Source organism: Limulus polyphemus, unplaced genomic scaffold (assembly GCF_000517525.1).
Source record: "Limulus polyphemus unplaced genomic scaffold, Limulus_polyphemus-2.1.2 Scaffold645, whole genome shotgun sequence".
Lineage (NCBI taxonomy): Eukaryota > Metazoa > Arthropoda > Merostomata > Xiphosura > Limulidae > Limulus > Limulus polyphemus.
In genome coordinates, this window is record NW_013666255.1 from 112,115 (window position 1) to 133,244 (window position 21,130).

The window sequence follows — 21,130 nt, forward strand, 5'->3', positions numbered from 1 at the left end:
AGTTATCAAGCTTTCTCTTAAACTCACTTATATTTATTGCCTCCACAACATCTGAAAGTAACCCATTCCAGAGGCCAACCACCCTGTTAAGAATAATATTGAATTGTTGGAAAGGGTTCAGAGGAGAGCCCCTGGGATGAAAAGGTAGTTATATGGGGAAAGGTTTAAGATCTCTGAAATTGTTTTTCTATAGAAAAGAGAAGAGTTAAAGGGAATTGATAGTATTGATGCATCACTTTTTTTTTGTACTTAATGTTGAAAATGGTATGATTACAGGATACAAATATAAGTTTTGGGAGGTTGGAGTCATCTTTAATTTTTCTAATAGGAGGTTGGCCATTGGAATGGGTTGTCTTCAGATGTGGTGGATGCAGTTAACTTAAGGGAGTTTAAGGGAAAACTTGATAAATATTTGAATGATAAGAGCTGGCTTTGTGAGTGTTTTATTTTTATTTCAAAGTTTAGTTTACTGGAAAGGACTGTCTAGATGGACCAACAGGTCCCATATTGTTTTTATATGTAATATGTACCAAGTCTGTTAAAAAAAAGTGTCTTAATGCTTGTTATTAAAACTTCAAGTGCAATACCAGTATCTTCTTCATCATATAGAGTATTAAAGTTTAAACAAAATCATATTGAAAAACATTTAGATCAAATGTTGCAGGATGATGTTATTAAACCTTTGTGCTTCTCCAGTTATTATTGTTTGTAAGAAAAAGTGCAGGCACTAGATTTTGTAGGAAATTAAGCAATGTTACAGTGAAAGATAAATTTTCATTACCACATATCAATAATGTGTCAAATATCTTGGGCAGGTTAAAATTCATTAGTATTTTAAGACTTTTCTTATGTTTACTGGAAATTGTGTGTTAGCTCTAAAAGTAGATACAAAATAGCATTTTTATCTTATTGTACATATTACCAGTTGGATTTTCTAATGCATTAGCAATGTTTGAGGGATTAATCAATAAAGTTTTGTTATGATTACTATATAAGTATGCTTTGACATATTTGAATGATTTATTCTATGTTCTGAAATGATACCCCATTGCTGCACTTAGGATAGCTTGATTCCTTCATGCATCTACATGTGAGATTTGAATGCCACTAGTCTTGAGCTACTTTCCACCTAAAAACATATTTAATGTGAATTGCAAAATTGCTTCATTCAAATTTGATGATAAGGAACCCACTTTTTAGAGATAAAGTTTGGAGACATAATAAAAAAACCTTCCATGTTTAACATCATTGTAACAAAAAAAAACAGTATATCTATACAAAACAGTGTAGTTTTAAACAAAGAACCAAAGATCAACAAATGCAAAATAAAGGAAGCTTTCTTAATTGAACAAAAACAGCCCTACTCTAAACCAACACCCTGGGAGACCAAGATACCTTTACTTATCTGTTAAGCAATTTCCAGTCATGTGACTTTTGTTCCATACTGTGTGAGTGTGTGTGTGTGTATGTATATATATTCCTGTTTCTATGTAAACTACATAACTGATGATAACATAAGCTTTTCAAAACATTATACATTTGTAATAAAGTTTCTTACATTACCCAGTCAAGCCATTTTCAAACCTTATTGCACTAGTGCATGATATCATTATCAGATGCCTACCAGAAAGGTCCTTTACTGAAGACAGTGTAATAGGTGACCCCATAACCCTATTTTTAAAATCTGGCAAGTGCAAGCCAAAGAAGTGGGCAGTCACTTCTCTGGTACCAGCTTTTCCCTGGAATGGGAAAGGGAGATGTGGATTCAGCAGGATAGGAGGAGAAATAAAAAAGCAAGGTTGAAAAAGATGAGAAACAAACGTAGTCAATAAAGACTGAGACCTAACTATCTTGGCTCAGGTCTCCAGTGGGTTAGGAACATCCTCAAAGACCTCTGAACAAAAAAATTAGCCTGACAAAGATCAGAAATAAGCAGAAGGGAAACATAGGTTATATAGGAGCTTATCATGTCCAAACAACACTCTACAGCAGAGGAACCAAGTAAGTAGGAGTAGAGCAGAAAAAAATCATGGACCATTGTGGTGAAAAGAAGAGAACAAGCCTCTCCAGAAAGCCCCTCTGGAGAATAATAAATTGCCTCAGAAATGAGGTGAAGTGGTGAGAAGCAATGCAAAATGGTGGTAACAAAGAGATGAAAGCATGAAAATTGGGTGCTACAAATGGAAAGAGAAGTTAAGGTGTCCACCCCCCATGGAGATAAAAGATATTTCACTGTCACATGAGAAAGTCATAATGGCAGGTAATCACCAAATGTTTTTTGCTAAGTGAAATTAAAGAAGCCTTATTAGTTATGTGAAACATGAACACTAAGCCAGGTAAACTGGAACAAATATTAACAAGGTCATAAGTTATTGCATATCTCAAGTAATTAATTAACAATTTTGGAAGACATACATTCTAGACTATGCTGATAAAAGAATGAATTTAGTTTGAGCTCAAGTGTTTAGTGGAAGCTACTGTACAAAGAGATTGTGTTGCCCTCCTATTTGTGGAGGGCTGTCATTGCATGATGATAACATAATGCACTAGCACATTTCATGTTAAACATGTGTTTTTTTGGGTTGGAGGTAGTTCAAGGCTAGTGGCATGAAAGTCTTGTAGGCAGATGTGTGAAGGAATCAAGCTGTTCTGTGTGTGGAGGTAGGTATCTATTGGAAATATGTTTTCAGGCAAGAAAAATGTTGATGTTGTGGCTTCTTCTACATTTGAGCAACATTTGTTTGATCTTCAAAAATAACTTAAGTGTATAAGAATTGTTTACACTTAATATAGATTGGATTAAGTTACAAGATTTACAAGAGAATAATTAAACGTGTTGAAGAAATCTAATAAGGTAAATAAGCGAGAAAATGCACTCATACAGTAATGTATGAACTTATGAAACTGATTTAAATTTACTTTTAATATAATATACTTCATTCAAATTATCCTTTTTTTTGGAACCTTTTCAGTAGGGTTAAGAATCACTCAGAAAAATCATATTGTGACATGCAATACATTTCATTATGTATTTAAAACTATCTTTACTTTTGATTTTGCTGACTTATCAACTGAACCATCTTTTAACATACTTTTCAGTCTAAAATGCTTTTTTTTTTTGCCTGTTTTTTTGTTCACAAAAACTCAAGTTTTTCTCGTGTTCATCTGTCATTTTGTGAGGAACCCAGCTCTTTTGAAATAATGTTGTATAGTCTGACAGCCATAATTAATCTGAAATATTTAATAGGATTTAACTGTTATGTGAGACAAGCTGAGAAAAAATAGGCTATTTTAAATAGATTTGTAACTTTCTTTATTAAAACTCATGGTCTCTCAAAGTCATGTCATTGAGAGTATAGGCAGTTTTCATTTTTACCAGGAATACATTTTTCCTACAATGGCCCTATTACCAATAATTTACTAATTTACATTCAACTTTCACTTAAAGAAGTTAAAGATGGAACCTCAAAACATTGGCATTTAGTAAATAATTACTTCAATTTTTCAGTCATTAAAATAGATTAGAAAAATTGTAACAGTGCTTTTAACTTGTGATGTATCAAATCAGCAAAAAACAACAACTTCCTGGTGCATCCGTTTGTTTTTCTCCCCCTTTACATTTTGTTATATTTTGTCATGTAACAAGGAGCTGTGAGAAAGGTAACATTATACTATTGATGAAATAATAGTTAATTCATAGTTAAGCCTATACAGTTCATTATATACTTCATTATGTTTTTACATTATTCACTGCAATTAGCTGTAACAAGTTAAATTATACATCTTAAATAGAGGTGAGAATATGACTATCACTACTTAAGCATTAAATAGTTTGTTCATTAAGTGATAACTCACTCATTTTGGCTTGACCACTCATCTGTGGTCCTGTGAACCTTCCTTGATATTCCTTCACGAGCACAACAAGCTGTCTGGTTCAAGTGGTATACTTTTTATCAACCACTTTGCTTTTCTTTGATTAGTTTTGCCACTCATTCCTGATACAGAATTCCTACTGTTTGTATCTGATTATTTAAATAAACCATAACTCCAAATGACCCACAACTAAAAGAATTATTACTGTTAAACAGTGTAGTTTTGATGCTTGTCAAAGTATCAGTATTTGGAAAAAATGCAGAGATAGGCTAGTAGAATGATATGTGGTTTAAAACATTTGATGTACAAGGAGAGTTTTTTTCTGGATTATAGGGCTACAGGTTACTTGTGGCTACTTGTTTACATTATGGGTGGCTTGTTTGGGAAGAGGAATGAAAAGTTTGAAAATGATAACTTGAATATTATTGACCATAGGACTAAGTTTTAATTGTCCAAATGAGGATTTGTTTTCAGAAAAATTATTTTATTTGGTAGAGTTATAAATTTGTGAAATAGTTTGTGAAATGGTGTTGTATTAGTTTAAATTCTTTTAAAGTTTTGTTCAGTAAAGGATGTGTTGGGTTTTGGTGGGCTGAATGTCTGATAAAAATGCAGTGTTAGAAAAGAAGCTGGTAAAAATGCGATAAATGAGAAAAATAATTGGCACTGGTAATAATGGTGTCAATTGTTATGGCATTAGTGAGATGTAAAGAAAGAAAAATATTTATCAAGTAAACAAAGTACACAATTTAGCTTTGAGAAAAAGAAATGTTGCCATTTTTCTCATTTTCCATTATTACCCGTGTGATGTTTCCTTGAATTTTGGCTGGATGGTCTTTTGGTTAATCTCTAAATTGTGTTCTTACATTAAGAAAAAAATGGGATTCCCTTATATGCCACTGAGGAAAAAGTGGTGTGATGTTACATTTTTATCTAAAACATAAAAGCATTTGAGGGTTTCTTACATTGAATTGGTTTTCTCAACCATGATGTTATCTGTGCTTTTCTTGCTTTGAAGTCTTACTCGTTTTATATATACATAATCTTGAAACAGATGGCACCATATCCAAATCAAATTGCCATATTTTGAACTTAAACTATAACCTCTTTATACTTATTGAATTGTTTAGGTCACTGGTTAGGCCTCATTTGGAGTATTGCATTCAGTTTTGGGTTTTTTACCTTAAGGGGGACATTGAATTAAACCAGAAATGTGATTTTTATCAGTTTTGTGTGTTGTTTATAAATATGAATTAGAGTACTGATTAATAACCCATTATTCTTTCTTTATTTATTTTAACACCAATTATTTATTATTATTTACTTTTACTTGAAATAACTTTACTCTTCATTCAGAGGAACTGGCAAACCAGCAATGTAAGTTTTATTTTTCTCTCATCGAATCAAATGACTCTGATATCAATGGAAGATAATAATTCTAAGAAGATATAAGTGAAAGTAAAGAAGAATGTATAACTATGTGTCAACCACACTATATCTGCTATATTTAGTGCTGATGAAGCACTCTGCCCAATACCAGGGCTCGTAGTACTCCTAAAATATGAAATATGTTTTAAAACTGTTTTGACGATTGGCATTCAGTTAGGTGCCAACTCAGAGTTACCTTTGCCTTGAGTTTATTTTATAAGTTCTATGTGAAAAAGCATTGACTATGCTAATTAATTGACTAACTTTAAAACAATTTTGTACTTTAAATATAAGGCCCTATAATATATTGGGGCCTCCATATTTTAAGTTAGCTCTGGGTGGCCCTGATAGACTTTGAGAAAATACTTAAGTTGGTAACTATGCAACACTTTGGTTGATCTTTCTAAATATTCAGAATTTCAAATGAAAAGTAATTGTTCTGGGCAAAAGTTATCACCATTGTTATTTAAATTTTTATTGAAAATGGATATCTCATAGCCATCTTCATCCTAGATAGTTTCAATATCTTGGCTTTATTTTGTTTTTTTAATGAAATAGGAAAACTCCACTATAAAGTGTACATGGTCAGCTTTTTTTAATACTTTCTGATGTGATACTACAAGTTTATTCATCTGCTTAGCACCAACACCTTTGTAAATGGACTGTTGACTTTGTAATAGAATGAGTTTTATCTTTTGTTTGGGGATAATATATCATTATGTAAAAAACACATTTGAAGAAAAAACCTTAGTAGGTCAGAAGAACAGACATTGGCCATAAAAAAAGATAGTGAATGAGAAACTACATGTACTTGATAAAGCTAGCAGTGTGCTCCACTGACCTATCTACATGTATGTAGTGTAGAGTACATGAAAATTAAATGGTGTGCAAGTGTTTTTACAAGATTAGCTAGTTTCATATCAAAAGTGAGAACTGAAAGGAGTGGAATATAAAATTATCCCCCCCCCCAAATATATGTAAGCCACCCTTTGTTGCAATTGTGTATATTTTTTATTTCATTCTTTCCTGCTGTTTGTACAAAGTAATGTTCGATATATTATCACAATTAGAGAAATACTAATGATGCCTTAAAAACATGTTTTACTGCAGTTAACAACATACCAATCAAGCTGATTGTACTGAATTAGGTTAGTTGTCTGGGCCACTCCATAGCAAATCATGTGGATGATAACCTCCTACCACTTGTGATTTGGGCAAAATAACAAAAATAAGTTATTTTCAGTCTTACTGGGTCATGGGTTCATCAACTGTTATGTTGTACGGAGGTCATATGATTCAAATGAAACATTTGTTTAGCTGTTTACAGGTTATATTATCTGAATATTATTGTTTCTTTGGGGTTAGGTTTAATTTTTGTTCTATAGGAAATAGAATATTACCTTTCTATAACTTTGTAGATGAGAAGCACAGATATTGATCTTTTCATGAAAATATTTTTATTTTGAGTTTCAACTGAAGGTCAAAAGTAAAAACTGCTTGTTTTCCAAAGGTTCTTACGTAAGTCTCTGACATAAATTACGGGTGTAGGTTTTGAGTAAAATTTAATGTCCATAACTCTGGATCTCTTGACTTAATCATGTTGATGAAAATAGAAGTGCTTACATGATTGCCTCTTTTAAAATCTGTAAAATATTTTTTCCTTGGAAAAAAATAGAGGATTTAAATTTTTAATTTTTTTGAAAACCACACAAAAAATATACAGCTTTCAGAATATTAAGTGACAACCATAGACTTAAACTTAAAAGAACAAAGCAAGTAAAGAACTTATTGGATTATGAAAACACTTAAAATTCCACAATAAAGTGCTTGACATGACAAATAAACAAACAGAAAAATGTAAGCTGACTGAAAAAATATTGGAAATATAAATTTATTAAATGCTAATAGGCTGAAAAAAGAAGACATAAATGGGATAAAAAATACAGCCCTAGCTTATAGAGAGCATTAGCATATTTCCTCTGGGTGAAGTAGAAATTTCATTGAAATCCAAACATGCAAGCATATGTTAGAAGTAGGTATGTTAAATTTAAGTATTAAAACCATTTTGTTATTTACTTGGAAAAGAATAAAACTTTTTCCTGTAAGTTTATAATATATGGACTGAAAAAAATGGACAAAATTTTGAAATATGCAACACATAGAATATTAATTTTATGGAATTTAAAAACATTGTAATAATTGTCATGATATTAAAGACTGTTTAGTTTAGATATTATTGACTAATTTATTTTGGGAGTGAATGTTTTATTATTGTTTAGTTTTTGTTATAATAACAGTTAAAAGCAGACAATTCTTGGACTATCGAATGTCACATGCATTACATTGACATCGATAATATATAAATTTCTAGAAGGCCAGATGATTAAGTGATAAAGATATAAATAGTGTGAGACGAGCAAAAACAGAAATAGACAATAGCAGAAGAGAGCAAAGTTATGGGCAAAGAAAAGTTTGGCGTGAAGTTAGCTATTGTAGAAGTGATTGGCCTAACGATTAACATAGGACTAATGTTTAATATGTTAGAATAAGACTAACAGTAGAAAAGGAGATAAGAAGAATAATTATTCCATCAAAGCATAGTTCTATAGTAATTGAATCAGCGTGAGTGCACTTTGACAAAAGGAACAGAAAATATTTAAAATAAAGAAGGCAAAATGATTACGATAACTCGCACCACAATTGTAAGTGAATCACAGAGAGTGCTAGTGCAATAGAAATAGAGAAGATAGTTCGGCTTGTCAACTAAAATTCTAAAGTAATTGAATAGGCCTAAGTGGATATTTGACAAGAAGGAGAGAACTACATATATAGTGTTTATGATATGCCTATAATATCTATAATGTCGAAGAATTTATCATACATAGGTTATCTTGTTTTGAATATAAAATATTATTTTGAAAACAAGTGAAGTGCATGCTGTTCATCTATTGTTGAATTTATTGTAGAAGAATCCTAAGCCCAAAAACAACATAATATATATTTATACTATTAAGAAGTGTAAGAAAAAGCCTTTTATTTTGACAATTGGCAAAAATATATTATATTATAAATTCTGACAACAATAAGTGTTAGAGAAAATGGCTTGCTGAGAAGCAAGTGGTGGGTGATTTTAATTAAGCAGCCTACACTGCCCAAAAAAGTTGCATTGGTAGAATTGATTTAAATATTTAAGGTCACATGTGATAAAACATGTACTAGTAACAATAAAGTGTTAAACTAATTAAGGATATGTGTAGAAAATTAAGTCAGCAAAAAAAAAACTTCATGAAATAATCTGGGAATTGGGAATAAACCAGTTGGACTGTCAAACTGAGTAAATTTGTTGAGTGAGTTAGCCAGTTGGTTAGTGGAATTTCTTCATGTAGTGTATCTGAGCCAGACCAAGAAACTATGTAAATTAAGTTACAATCCTCATTAGCTGCACTAGCTAGTTTTATAATCAACACAAAAGTTTAAAAACACTGATTACAATGGATTGAGTTTTGTGTCAAAGTTTACAATATTTATTTATAATTTCATAAAATTTTTCCATAACCAGGCATTCAGTGAATTAACTGTTACTTTTATAATGTTAAGAAATGAACATTCAAAATGAAAATCAAGAATTTCAGCTTTATAAACTTATCTTTAAATAAAGAAATAAACCTATGGTTTTAAGTTGTGACTATACAAAGCCTTTTCTGCATCGTTCCTTCTACCACCCTAGTTTCAGATGCAGTAATGTTGTTAGTTGGATGTTACAACTCTGAAATTTACAACTATCTAAGCAAAAATTGTAGTGAAAAGCCAAACATCGAACACTTTGAAATGATAGATTCAGTGAAAGATGAATAGATGCTAAGAAAAAAGAAACCCTGTTTAATTTTAAAAATTGCACCATACTGTAATGCACTTTGATCCTTTCTGTCATTGATTACTTTAAACATGTACAATTATGTGTGATTGTTTCTATTCTGGATGTTGCACTAGTTGTTCGTATTTTGAAGGTACTTGTGTCAAGTCATACTAATTATTATTTTTTGTGTGTTTTTGTTATGCCACTGTGTTGTACAACTTTTAACTAACCTTGACAGTTGTTAGGTGTTGCTCCTGTGCTTGCTGCCACTATTATGCCATTTCATTTTTTTATAATTTTGATATCTTATTATTTGTTGTTTTATTCTGGAAATCTATCTTATCCTATTATTCAGCCATAGCCACACTTTTTTTTCATCTGCTACTGACTCATGCCATAACTTACCCCACCTTTTATTTTTGACACAATCTTACAACACTGGTTTTCTTGTTTATTTAGAGAATCGTGTTTCTCATGATTGGGTGGACACTAATTGTTGATCAGCCTGATGATTTGCAGTCATACTGCGTCTAGAAATTGGGCAGTGATTGGATACTTGAGAGTCAGAATGGGCAGCGATTGGATACTTGAGAGTCAGAATGATCAGCAATTGGATACTTGAGAGTCAGAATTGGCAGTGATTGAATACTTGAGGGTCAGAATCTTGCTTGTATGTTCTGCTCTTTCTGAGCTTTATCTCTGTCTTTCTGAAACTGTTATTTACAAGCTTGTTGATCATGTGTTTGCTGATTTCTTTTTTTCTGCTTTTTTATTTACTAGGTTCCACTTCTGCTCAATATCTGTATGTTCTAAATTCACTTTTTGGAAATTTAAGATATATCCATAATTATTCATCATGTTACTTTGATAACAGCTTCACTTAGAGAGTTCTTTTTTTTTTCAATTAAAAGTGTTTGGAATAAAGAGGAGGTGAGTCCAACTATCTGGACATTGTCCTTACCTGGGGTCCAGTTTTTCATTATTTATTTCAACCCTGTGGTGTTTATTTTCAGGTCTTTTATGCTTGGGTAAGTTTATTTCACTTTCCCAGTGCCTCTCTTAATGATGAGACTTCTTCTTTACATGTGTCTTTTGTGAATAAGTTGATTGAAGCCTATTTTGGTGTAACTGGTTGGTTATTTGGATCTTCACAAATATGATATTAATATGCTAATAACTTTTAAAGCCAAAAAAATGTCATTTATATGAGTAAGATAATGCTAAACTTTAAATCCACGAGAAAATCTTTATAAACAGATGTTGATGTTGAATCTTTAGTTTCAACATAAGTAACTCCATTAATTAAATCCATTTTAAAGTTTCCTTCTATTACTTATGTATCTTTACAGAGTAAATCTAGTATACGTTTCATGGTTTCATAGAGTTGTAAAAAGTGCTTCAAAGTCAAAGCAAGTAAATTAACATTTTTATGAAATATTCATTGTTTAGATTATTAAGTCAAAAACTCAGAACTTTGTTTTAAAGCAAATTAATTTACAGTTAATTCTTTAAAATTTGCAAAATTAAAAAAAAAACTGACAAGAACTTGTTTAAGTACCGTTGATTTCACTCAGTCCTTAGTAAACTGGTCTAATGCAACATAGCCATATTAGATTTACACTTGATTGTCAAAAACTTCTGTTCATTTTTTAGAGAAGGAACTAGGTAATATATTGTCTCACAAGTCTGCATTTTATGGATATTAGAAAACTTTTAAATCCCACAATTTGTGTTTCTTGTCACTTAAAACTGCATGGTAAGCCATCAGTCTGTTACCTGGATGTACCAGGCTATGCAAGGGTAAAGCTAAATGAGGAAGCTGACAAGTTCACGAGAGAAACCCTTTTGTCAAATCCAGCAAGACTCTACTGGCAGGATATCAACCTCGTCTGCACTAGTAAGGTGAAAGTGGCAACCATGGAAGGTCATCATTGACATTCAGAGTGAATGAGACTATTGGAAAACAAAGTGCCATATGGTAGAGCTGGGAAATTAATCTATATAATTCATTACTTTTGAGCATTGAGTAGTAAAACAATCACTTGGTTGAAATTACAATTACATTGTTTAATATCATAAAATATTTAAGTAATTAAAATTAATATTTCTAGTTATTACTGTTTTCAATTATTACAGCTATTCATATCTCATGTTAGAATAATTGATTAGTTGAATGTAATCAATTAATGAGCTTGATGATTAATCAATTAGCAAAATCCAATAATTACACAGTGCTACCATATAGTATAGCTAGGAAAAGCAAAAGAAGTGGAATCAGTATATAGCCAGAAGACCACTTGTAGTAACAGTAAAGGAACTATTCCTATTACGTGGTTATTTTAAACAAATATTAGATTACTACAACTGAGTATTACATCATGGTTTGACATAAAAGTGATGAGTTGAGCACCAGGGGTTGAACTGACTGGATACCTCACAGGAAGTATTTTATCAGATTAAAACTTTACTATATTACTATTATCTGTACTTTTAAGATTATTTAAAATGATTCTTTTGTTGTTTGCTAATATTATAGGATTATATATTAAAATTATTTAGACAAATTGTTACTTGCTTAATCTAGCTTATTAATAAAAATAGGAATTCTATTCTTTGATAGATTGTTTAGGCAGAGTATTCCTGATGAGTAATCTGGAATGGACAGCAACTGCCTGTTGTAAGGACACAAGATGGAAGACTTTCGAAACGTTGTCCTCTACACTTGTGTTTTTACAACAGGCAATGGCCATCCATTCCAGTTTACTCATCAGGAATTCTGTGTTGTTATATTAACCTGACACTTTGACAAATTCTTGTTGTTACTAGTTTCTATGATATTCCAGAAAGTTGTTTGAACTCATCTAGTTGAGTTCAGGAAGATTTATTCAATATGTTTTCATAAATTAAAAAAAAAAAATCTTAATAAATGGTTAACCAAACTTCATACTTGTGTATTTAGACAAAGTAATATTTCCTGCTCTTCTGGAAGATTATCTATACTTCACTTGTTGGATGTTATATGTATTTTCCATCTAAATAAATAAATTTCTAATATCATTCCCAAGCTGACTGAGTACTTGTGTAATAGGAAGGTTGAAAAAAAAAGAAAATCAATGACAGTTATGTACAGTAGTGCCTTTTATAGAAACTTGTTAATTGAGTATGTTGAGATGTACTTAACTATTTGGCTTCTGGGATAGTATTCCAAAAAAAGAGTTAGTGAAAAACTAAATATTAACTTCTTTGCCAAGATTATTGTTTCAGATTTTTCATACCTGAATCATGTTTGTCATTGAAAAATTTATTTCAATCATGTTTTGGGTTCAGTAAGATATAACTCTGTTAAAATTTACAAGATTAAAAATACCTATTTTGTATCAAAATTATATATATATGTTTATAAATGGTGTCTAAAAACAATATTTTGTGATAATCGTCTGTATTTTACTACCATTATAAAATATGCTCTTTTTTGCTACGCTATGTGTATATATTACTGCCAGTTCTTCAGCTATATATCACTGTCAATTCTTTGTACTAGATGCAGATCATAAAAGTAGGCAAAAGAATAAAATTATTTAAGTGATAACAACAGAGAACAAACACTATTCTAGATAAAAGCTAACAGCAATATAAGAAAAATATGTTTTGTCACTACTTTATTAAACTTTATTTTAAGCATATTCATGTATAGCACAATATATTGTGATTTTCTAAAATATTTTAATGTTGTTAATATTTGACAGTTTGGTAATATGTTCTTGTGCAACCTAATAAAATAGGCAAACTTTGTTATGTTGATTTCTAGTTTCTGGCTGAGATGACAAGAAATCAAGAATGCGAAAGATACTTAATAACTAATTTTTATAGTCTAAGGGGCATGTCAGTTGTCAAACAGTTCACCATTAAAAAAAATATGGTGTTTTCAAGATTGTTCTTATTTTAGCTTGTAGCTTATTTGTTGAATTGAGCTTTCTGATAAATATAAAAGTATTTTTATTGGACAAGTTTTACATCAATTTTCCTTTAAAACAGCAGTTGACACTTTCAAATTGGCAAGTCAGGTTATGCATTGGTAGAAATATTAAGTTTTTAAAACATTGTTTTCTTTCAGCTTGTTTCCCAAGGACAGCTTCAACAAGTGCAACTAGGAACTCCTATTCAAGTGCTTCAGCTAGCTCAGAATCCAACTCAAAACACAGCTACTTCAACCACTTGGACCACTACTGCACTAACTCCAGTTGTGACATCTGTTTCTGTGATATCTGCAGAAATGTCTGGTACCAGCCAAAGTCAGACTGTTACTGTTCCATCTGCTTCAAGTAATACGTCTGTTGTGTCTGGTGGTCAGTCAGTGAGTGTTCAAAATCTGCAGCTACCCTCTGGACAAGTTGTCCAGGGTCATCAGATGGGTCAGATTATAGCCCAAGGAGGGGCTTCCAACTGGTGGCCATCATCCGCAATTAATGTCTCAAATGTAATTGGATTAAGACCATCAAATGTCATTCAGGTAAGTTCAATGGTTTTCATAACCCATTGTAGTTATACAAAGTAGTAAATTGAAAATAGACAAAGTTAGGAGAATATTTTATGCAAGTAGGTAGGTTCTTTTTATGTGTAGGTGTGTGGATTTAAAACAAAAACTTAGTAGGGTTTATGGGTAATTGAGTAATTTGTTTTCTAGCAACTATAGTTGTACCCTTTTTTTTTTAAAGTGAATCTTATTAACAGTATTAGTTATTATATTTATTATAATTATAATTTTTTTATTATGAAGATTGTCTCGCATTGTTAACTGAGCATATGGATTTAGGACTATCCTAAATATACTAAGCTGGCAGAGCCAAATGTAACTTTTCTGACACTGTGGTAGTTCTTACTTGGATGTAGACCTAAACAAGTGAAACTTTTACCACAGTGCAGTATTTCTCACTTGGATAAACAGTGTTGGGTAGTTAGAATATTTAATATATTTACTTTTGTTTATTAGTTTTCATTATTTCAAATTTTATTTTTATGTTTATTATTTTATTATAATAATTATTCTACATTGTTAGCTTAGTGTATGGATTTTGGACTAGCTTATGTCTTCTAGGCTGGCCCGAACTCCATGGGTAAGCTTTTTCAAGTAGAGTAAATTTCACAGTTAAGTAAGAAAAATGAAAACACTAGCAGAGATTGACTAGGTAAACTATACTCCTTGTGGTAAAAAACACTGTTCATATCTAGAAGTGTATGCAAAAGTTATTAAGAGAACTAAAAGAACAAAAACTTTGTTTTATTTTATTTTTCAACTAAAGTTTATAGCTAATGAAGGTTATCTGTTTGGGACTTGAGTTCTAGTGGCATCATCCTTAGAGCACTATTTTGAGTGAAGGTTGCCTGGTTCAAGTCTTGATCAGAGAGATATCATAACATTTTGATTTTTTGTACTGGCATAAGACTACCTAGGCTTAAAATTATAATATAAAATGTAACCAATTTGTTACAGAAGTCCCAGTTGAACCTGGAAAGCTCTTTGAAACCTCTATAACTTGCATAGTCATGAAATATAAAAAAGGTATTTGATGTTGATGTGCACTGCAATAAAGTATTGGTCATGGTGCTAGAATATCCTTCAATCACTGGTTTTATTACAAATGTATGTTTATCATTAAGTAGTTTCTGTGTCAGTTTATAGTAGATTTTTCATACTAGTTTCTTGATGACTTTTACTCAATCGAGTGGAATCTTCTATTTCATAAGAAGTGTTGAAAATTAAGCCTCTTACAACTAACTGTTTTTTTAGTGCATTTTAATTATTAAAAAATAAATCTAGGTGCGCCTAATGTGATTCTCGGTGGGCAAGATATCCTGAACTAAATGAATAATCTTGTTTGTTTGTGTATCAAGGTTCAGGGAATTCAGGGTATTCCAACAATGGCTGGGCTACAAAATATTCAGATTCAAGGTCAACAAGGTCAATACCTAAGCATCTCTCCAAATGGAAGTGTCATTGCTACACCAAGCATCCAGACTGGAAGTCAGAATCAAGTAACTGAGCCAGTTAGTCCAATACATACAATACAGACCATTGGGGGAACACAAGTCATTGGTAATATTTTAATGTACTGTGGTTAAACAATAAATGAATGACTGATTTTGAAAATTTTAAGTATGTTATGATACATTGGTGTGGCTGTATTCTTAACATTTGCTATATGATCGCATATTGTGATAAAAAAAAAAAATACATCACTGTAATGAATAAATAATATTGCCAAGACACAAATTTAAGATTTTAGACAAAACAGTCTTTAACATGAGTTAAAAGTTTTGTAGTATATTATAATAAAAAAAATTTGAAACATTCTAATTTGCTATGATAGGATAACTCATTATATATATAAGAGATTATGAGTGGCCAGATGATCTGAGGCTGAATTTAGCTTTTTACACACACAACTTGTCAAAAAAAAACTTGATCTGGATATAAATAAGCATTTAGAAGTTGCATAATATATTATAATATACAACATTTTAAACATTCTAATTTGCTATGATAAGCCTGGTAGAATATTTTAACTATATTTAATCATAGTTAGGTATATATTCTGTTCGTAACAGTTTAACTGCATTAGTGGTAGTATCTTTGTTGTATGTCTGTTAGGATATTTATGCCTAGTCTAGTCAACATCAGATTTGAATTATTTCAGAATTGTAAAAATATTCAATAAGGTTATAAATTGTTATTCTAAGGATTTTTGAGAAAGAGATATATAAGAAATTATTCTAAACATCACAGGAAATTTGTTTTTGTTTAGCTCAACACCTTCAACCTGATCCTAGTGAACCAATCAAGTGGCATGTAGTAGAAGCAGTACCTATCACCACCACATCTCATCCCCAGCCGTCCATCACACAAGCTCAACAAATATCCACCTCATCATCCGTTACCTCAACTGATGGTAGCAACACAGATTATCCAAGGAGAATTCGTCGTGTAGCCTGTACTTGCCCTAACTGTCGAGATGGAGAGGGAAGGTTAGTCTCAGACTAATATATGTTGTATGTACCATCACTTTGTTGACCAACTGTATGGGTTTTAAGTACTCTTCGATGTTGACATTAAGGACCTAGGTCTGTGTGCCATTGACATACCAGGCCAATTTGTATTTCTAAAAAAAATCAGTTTCATAGATCATATGGATTATGCATTCATGTTTCCATCATTTCATAACGTCCTGAGACTCCTCAACAGGAGTCATTCAGTACTGTAATGGCAACTGGAGGCACTCTGACGGTCAGTGATATTACCACCATTTTGCATCACTTGGTTGATTCCATACTGATTTCGGTTCCAGTATTACTGACCTTCTGCTTCTTTTACTTCAGGTGCATTTACCCCATCTTTAAACTAGTTTCACTATTGCTTCTAGTTCTCTTTTTGTGATGAGGATCAGGTAATCTCACTTGCAACTTTCACTGCTTGGATTACATTACATGGTTTTCTCATTTTCTAGCTGTTTTTTTCCTGAATCTCAAGGCCATCTTGTTGCATGAGCCTCCATCACTATAGTGTCTTGTTTCCACTTGGGGATTTCTAGTTTTTCCCCTTTTTTATTTTACATTTCTGTCTCACTTTCATCTGCTTGTCTTTCTTACATACTCAACTTCTTTACTTTTTGTCCATGCTTCACCTTTTTGAGGCTTTATGACTATGTTGCTTTTACTGGGGGAATATACAAATACCTGTTTTTCACCTTGCCATTGATTTTCTTCTTCCATTGTGTCCCAGTTAACTTGGTTTCTTTGTTTCTGGGGTTTGCTTATTCAGGATGCCTTACTTTTGGATGCTTGCTCTCTTCAGTCTTATCTTGGGGATCCCCATTTGACACTTTTTCTTCAAGACAAGGTCTTTGGATGTGTTTCTTACACTTTGAAAACTTGACCTGAGGCTGTCTATCAACAATCTTCTCTGATTACTTTGGTTTTCAGATTTTCTCTATCTTGAGGGTCCCAACATGTATATCCTCCTCAGGAGTCTTACTGGATTGCCCCCTCTCCTGTTGCTCCTTTTTGATGTGGTCCCCTCTTGGAGGGTTGGCTGTCATGAATCACAAAGTTGATTTGCTTTTGTAGCTATCTCTCAGTTCCAGTATGGTGGGAGCTACACACCTTGTTCTGTTGTCTTTCCACCCCACATTAGCACCTAAAGGAGACTTTTCTTTTTCATGGGTTATGAACAACATGGAATAGGCCCTCAGCCCCTCCTGGATTTTTACTCCTGTCTTTTTGTTGTTCCCAAGAAAATAGGATTTGCACCCTGTCATAGATCTTTTATTCTTGAATCAGTTTCTTTGCATCCTTCAGTTTAAGATGAACAGTTTTCTCAGTCTGAGGTAGATGTTTTCTCTAGGGCTGTGGATGATACTGGTTTGTCCATTACCGTGTCACTTTCTTCAATCTGACCATGATGAAAAGATTTTTGACTTTTGAGCCCATTCCTTTGGGTTAGCTATAGCCACTTAAATTTTCAGTTGGATCATGAGTGCATTTATTGGGTTGTCCATTACCACTACGAAAGGGATAATTGGCTCCTTCATGCTCCATCCAAAGAAGCCTCCTATACTAGGTGGTGTCTTGTTTAGGTTGGCTAGTACAATTCTCCAAGTCTGTTTTGAGCCCCACTCAGTATCTGATTCCCTTGAGAATCCTTTTGCAACTCATTTGCAGGGAGCTGACACAGCCATTTTCTTTCATCTTTGAGACACTGAGCTACTGGCTGCCAAAGCTCTCATATCTCTTTCTCTTCTTGCATGAGATATTTTATAGCTTTTTGGGACTCTGGCTTCACTCGAATCTCTTGTTCCTTGTGGACATGCCTGTATATATTCTCTTCTGTGGAACCTGGCAGACTAATGAAACATGTTCAAAAATTCCCTATTGTCTTTTTTATTTTCTTGGTCCATCTCTTCATCTCTTACAGGGCATCTCTTTTCCTCCACCTTGCACGAACCTGCCTGTTCACCAGTGCCTAGAGATGCACCAATTATCTCAATTCATGTCTCATAAACTAACAGATTGATCAAAATTATGATGGATTAATGCCATGAAAATAATCAGCAAATTGAAATTAGTGTTTCTGATTATTGCTGTTTTGATTGATTATGATTACATCAATTGTCTTAGATGATCAACTAATCAAAATTATGATTACATCAATTGTCTTGAAGATGATCAACTAATCAAAATTATGATTACATCACTTGTCTTGAAGATGATCATCTAATCAAAATTATGATTACATCAATTGTCTTGAAGATGATCATCTAATCAAAATTATGATTACATCAATTGTCTTGAAGGTGATCAACTAATCAAAATTAGTTATGCTGATTATTAATGTTTTGGATTATACCAACAGTTGAGTAAATTGATTGTTGTAAAAAGGTCATCTAATCAAAATTAGGGTTTCAAATTATTTACTGTTTTGGATTATTCCATTATCCAAGTAATTGAAATATTACCATTATGTTTTTTGTTGTTAAGCACAAAGCTACATAATGGGGAGTGCCTTATGATATGAGGGTCTTGGATTCAATTCTCATTGATACTAAGGTTATCGGCTATTGTCATTATCTTTGAACTGCTGACTAGCACCCACAGTCAATGTTTAGGCTACTTAAATGATAAATAGGGTGTAATTTTTTTTTCTATTGTGTTATGTTTCTAATTTATAATTGTGTATCTGTATTCTTTAATGCTGTATAAAGAAGTGTGTATATAAGGGAGGGGTTCCTGACTCCCCATTAGGGCTGAAACGAATATTATAAGTAGTGCTTCGAAGCTTCTTGCAAGATAACTACCGAAGCTTCTTACAATTGAGTATACTTGTTATATTATAACAATGTATGTATTTAATTTGTTACAGTTTGATTGTACATGAGTTTGACCTTCAGGCGTTTGACCTGTGAAAGTTTAATATGACTGGACAGCAGTTGTGTAGTCTGAGCAAGAAAGATTTTCTAGAGTTTGATTACAGGCCTTCTGAAATCTGGAAGCTTTTATTTAGTAGCATTACATAGTATTGTCAGTCACAAACCAACACACATGCACTCTCACACTATAAATAATATAAATACTATTGTAATGACAGTTTGCTTAAATTTTTGTTCAAAAAAATTAATGCGTCAACATTTTTTGATTTTAAAGAACTTCGTAATTTAGTGACTGTTAAGCCTGTCATAGAGAAAACTCTTTCTGAAGATGTGGTTGTAGCTGGTATGCACAGTAATCGTTTAGCCACAAATGAAACAACTTTGAAGCGACCAGCATTTAACTTCCACCATACAAGTGGATTATCTCGTCTATGTGGAGAAGGTTAGACCAGATACTTTTCCAATTCTGAGCTGAGAGAGGGTTCTGCTACCACTGCCTCCTCACCTAGGAGTTTGTCCAATGCAGTCAATCTCTTTGATCGTTTTACAACGGATGGAGAAGGTTCGTGTGAAGCAGGTTCATGTTCTTCATACTCTTTATACATCTCCATCAGCTCACTGATGCCTTTCTTTAAGGCTTGTTGTTCAGTTTCTGTGTATATACCCAAAGTAAGATTTTTAAATCGAGGGTCAATAATAGCTGTCAACAGCATTGGGTGTGCAGCATGCAAAGATTTGAGTTCAAATCTCTCAGAGATCTCTGATGACACAATATCTTTGAATTGCTTGATTATGCCAGAATCCGACACGTCTGGCTCTAGCTGGTCAAGAATACCATGTAATATTGGACACATTTTCTTCATAACTCCGAAAGGTCGTTGCAGTACTAAAGTTTTCCAAAACTTCCACTAATTCTTTGGCTAGTTTCCACTGTTCAGATTTTAAATCCAAGTATCTATCACTGGGTTTTGTTACTTGACTATCCGGCAGAACAGCAGTTACAGGCCACCGGAGTTTTAACAGATGATCTAACATTTCATATGTTGAGTTCCATCGAGTGATACAACTGTTGATTAATTTTTTACCAGACATGTTCATGTCGATTTGTTTCTGTTTTAAAGCTTGTGATGCCACTACACTGTGGTAAAAGTGTGTAACAATCTTCTTCCCAGCAGCCAGCAGCCTGTAAATGGAATTGATTTTAAACCCTGCTAGTATACAGAGTTGAAGGCAGTGAGCAGTACACTGTAAGTTTTGCCAATTTAGTTCTTCGTGCAAAATTTCCATGGCAGCCTTCATGTTGGACCCCTGGTCATGGCTAACCATTCTAACAGTATCCATAATCTCCCATTCTTCCACCACTTTCTTCAGCTTTTCTGCAATGTTTATCCCCATGTGTCGTTCTGGGAAAGGTAAGGTTTCCAGTACAAAGGCCTGTAGCACCCAGTTGTTATCAATGTAATGCGCTGTTACGGTGACGTAACTTTCTGTCGCGATGCTCGTCCATATATCCGTGGTTAACGATATAAACACTGCTTCTTCACTTAGCCTTTCTTTCAGACGTTGTTTGCACATTGCATGTTTAAGGTTGATATCAGCGGTAAATTGTTTTCTGCTTGGTAAGACATATCCCGGCTCCAGGTACTTCATTAAGTTATGAAAACCATTGCATTCAACAGTTCGAATGGGGCATAGGTCTTGAACGATTATTTGAGTCACTCTGTCTGTTATATTCTTTGCACGTTTATCATTGCACTTCGCAGGCCTTACAAATCCATCAAGGGTAGGTGTCTTCCTGCTCTCCGTTGTGGTTGTCTCGATGTCCGGACAGTAAAGAGTCGAGTGCTTCGACGCGAGGTAATTCCATAGGTTTGTTGTCCCGCCTAAATAGGCAAATTCTTTTTTACAAATAGTGCACATGGCTTTGCTACGGTCGTGAAGTTTCTTATAAAAACTCCATACGTCCGAAACCTTTTTACAACTACTTCCAACTTGTAGGATAATAGAGTTATTTTTCTATAAAGTTTGGTCTAACAGTGAGACATGATCATGT

The 21,130-nt window shown here is 32.8% G+C and overlaps 1 protein-coding gene across 3 annotated transcripts in view; it reads left to right on the forward strand.

The window, feature by feature from the left end:
- LOC106459660 (transcription factor Sp3-like) overlaps positions 1–21,130 on the forward strand; it is a 42,482-nt gene that overhangs the window by 9,042 nt on the left and 12,310 nt on the right. For all 3 annotated transcript variants that reach the window (XM_013919299.2, XM_022386196.1, XM_022386197.1), the window contains exons 3-5: positions 13,272–13,667; positions 15,050–15,251; positions 15,961–16,180. In XM_013919299.2, coding sequence (XP_013774753.1) covers positions 13,272–13,667; positions 15,050–15,251; positions 15,961–16,180 — 818 coding nt within the window. The remainder of the gene's footprint in view (positions 1–13,271; positions 13,668–15,049; positions 15,252–15,960; positions 16,181–21,130) is intronic.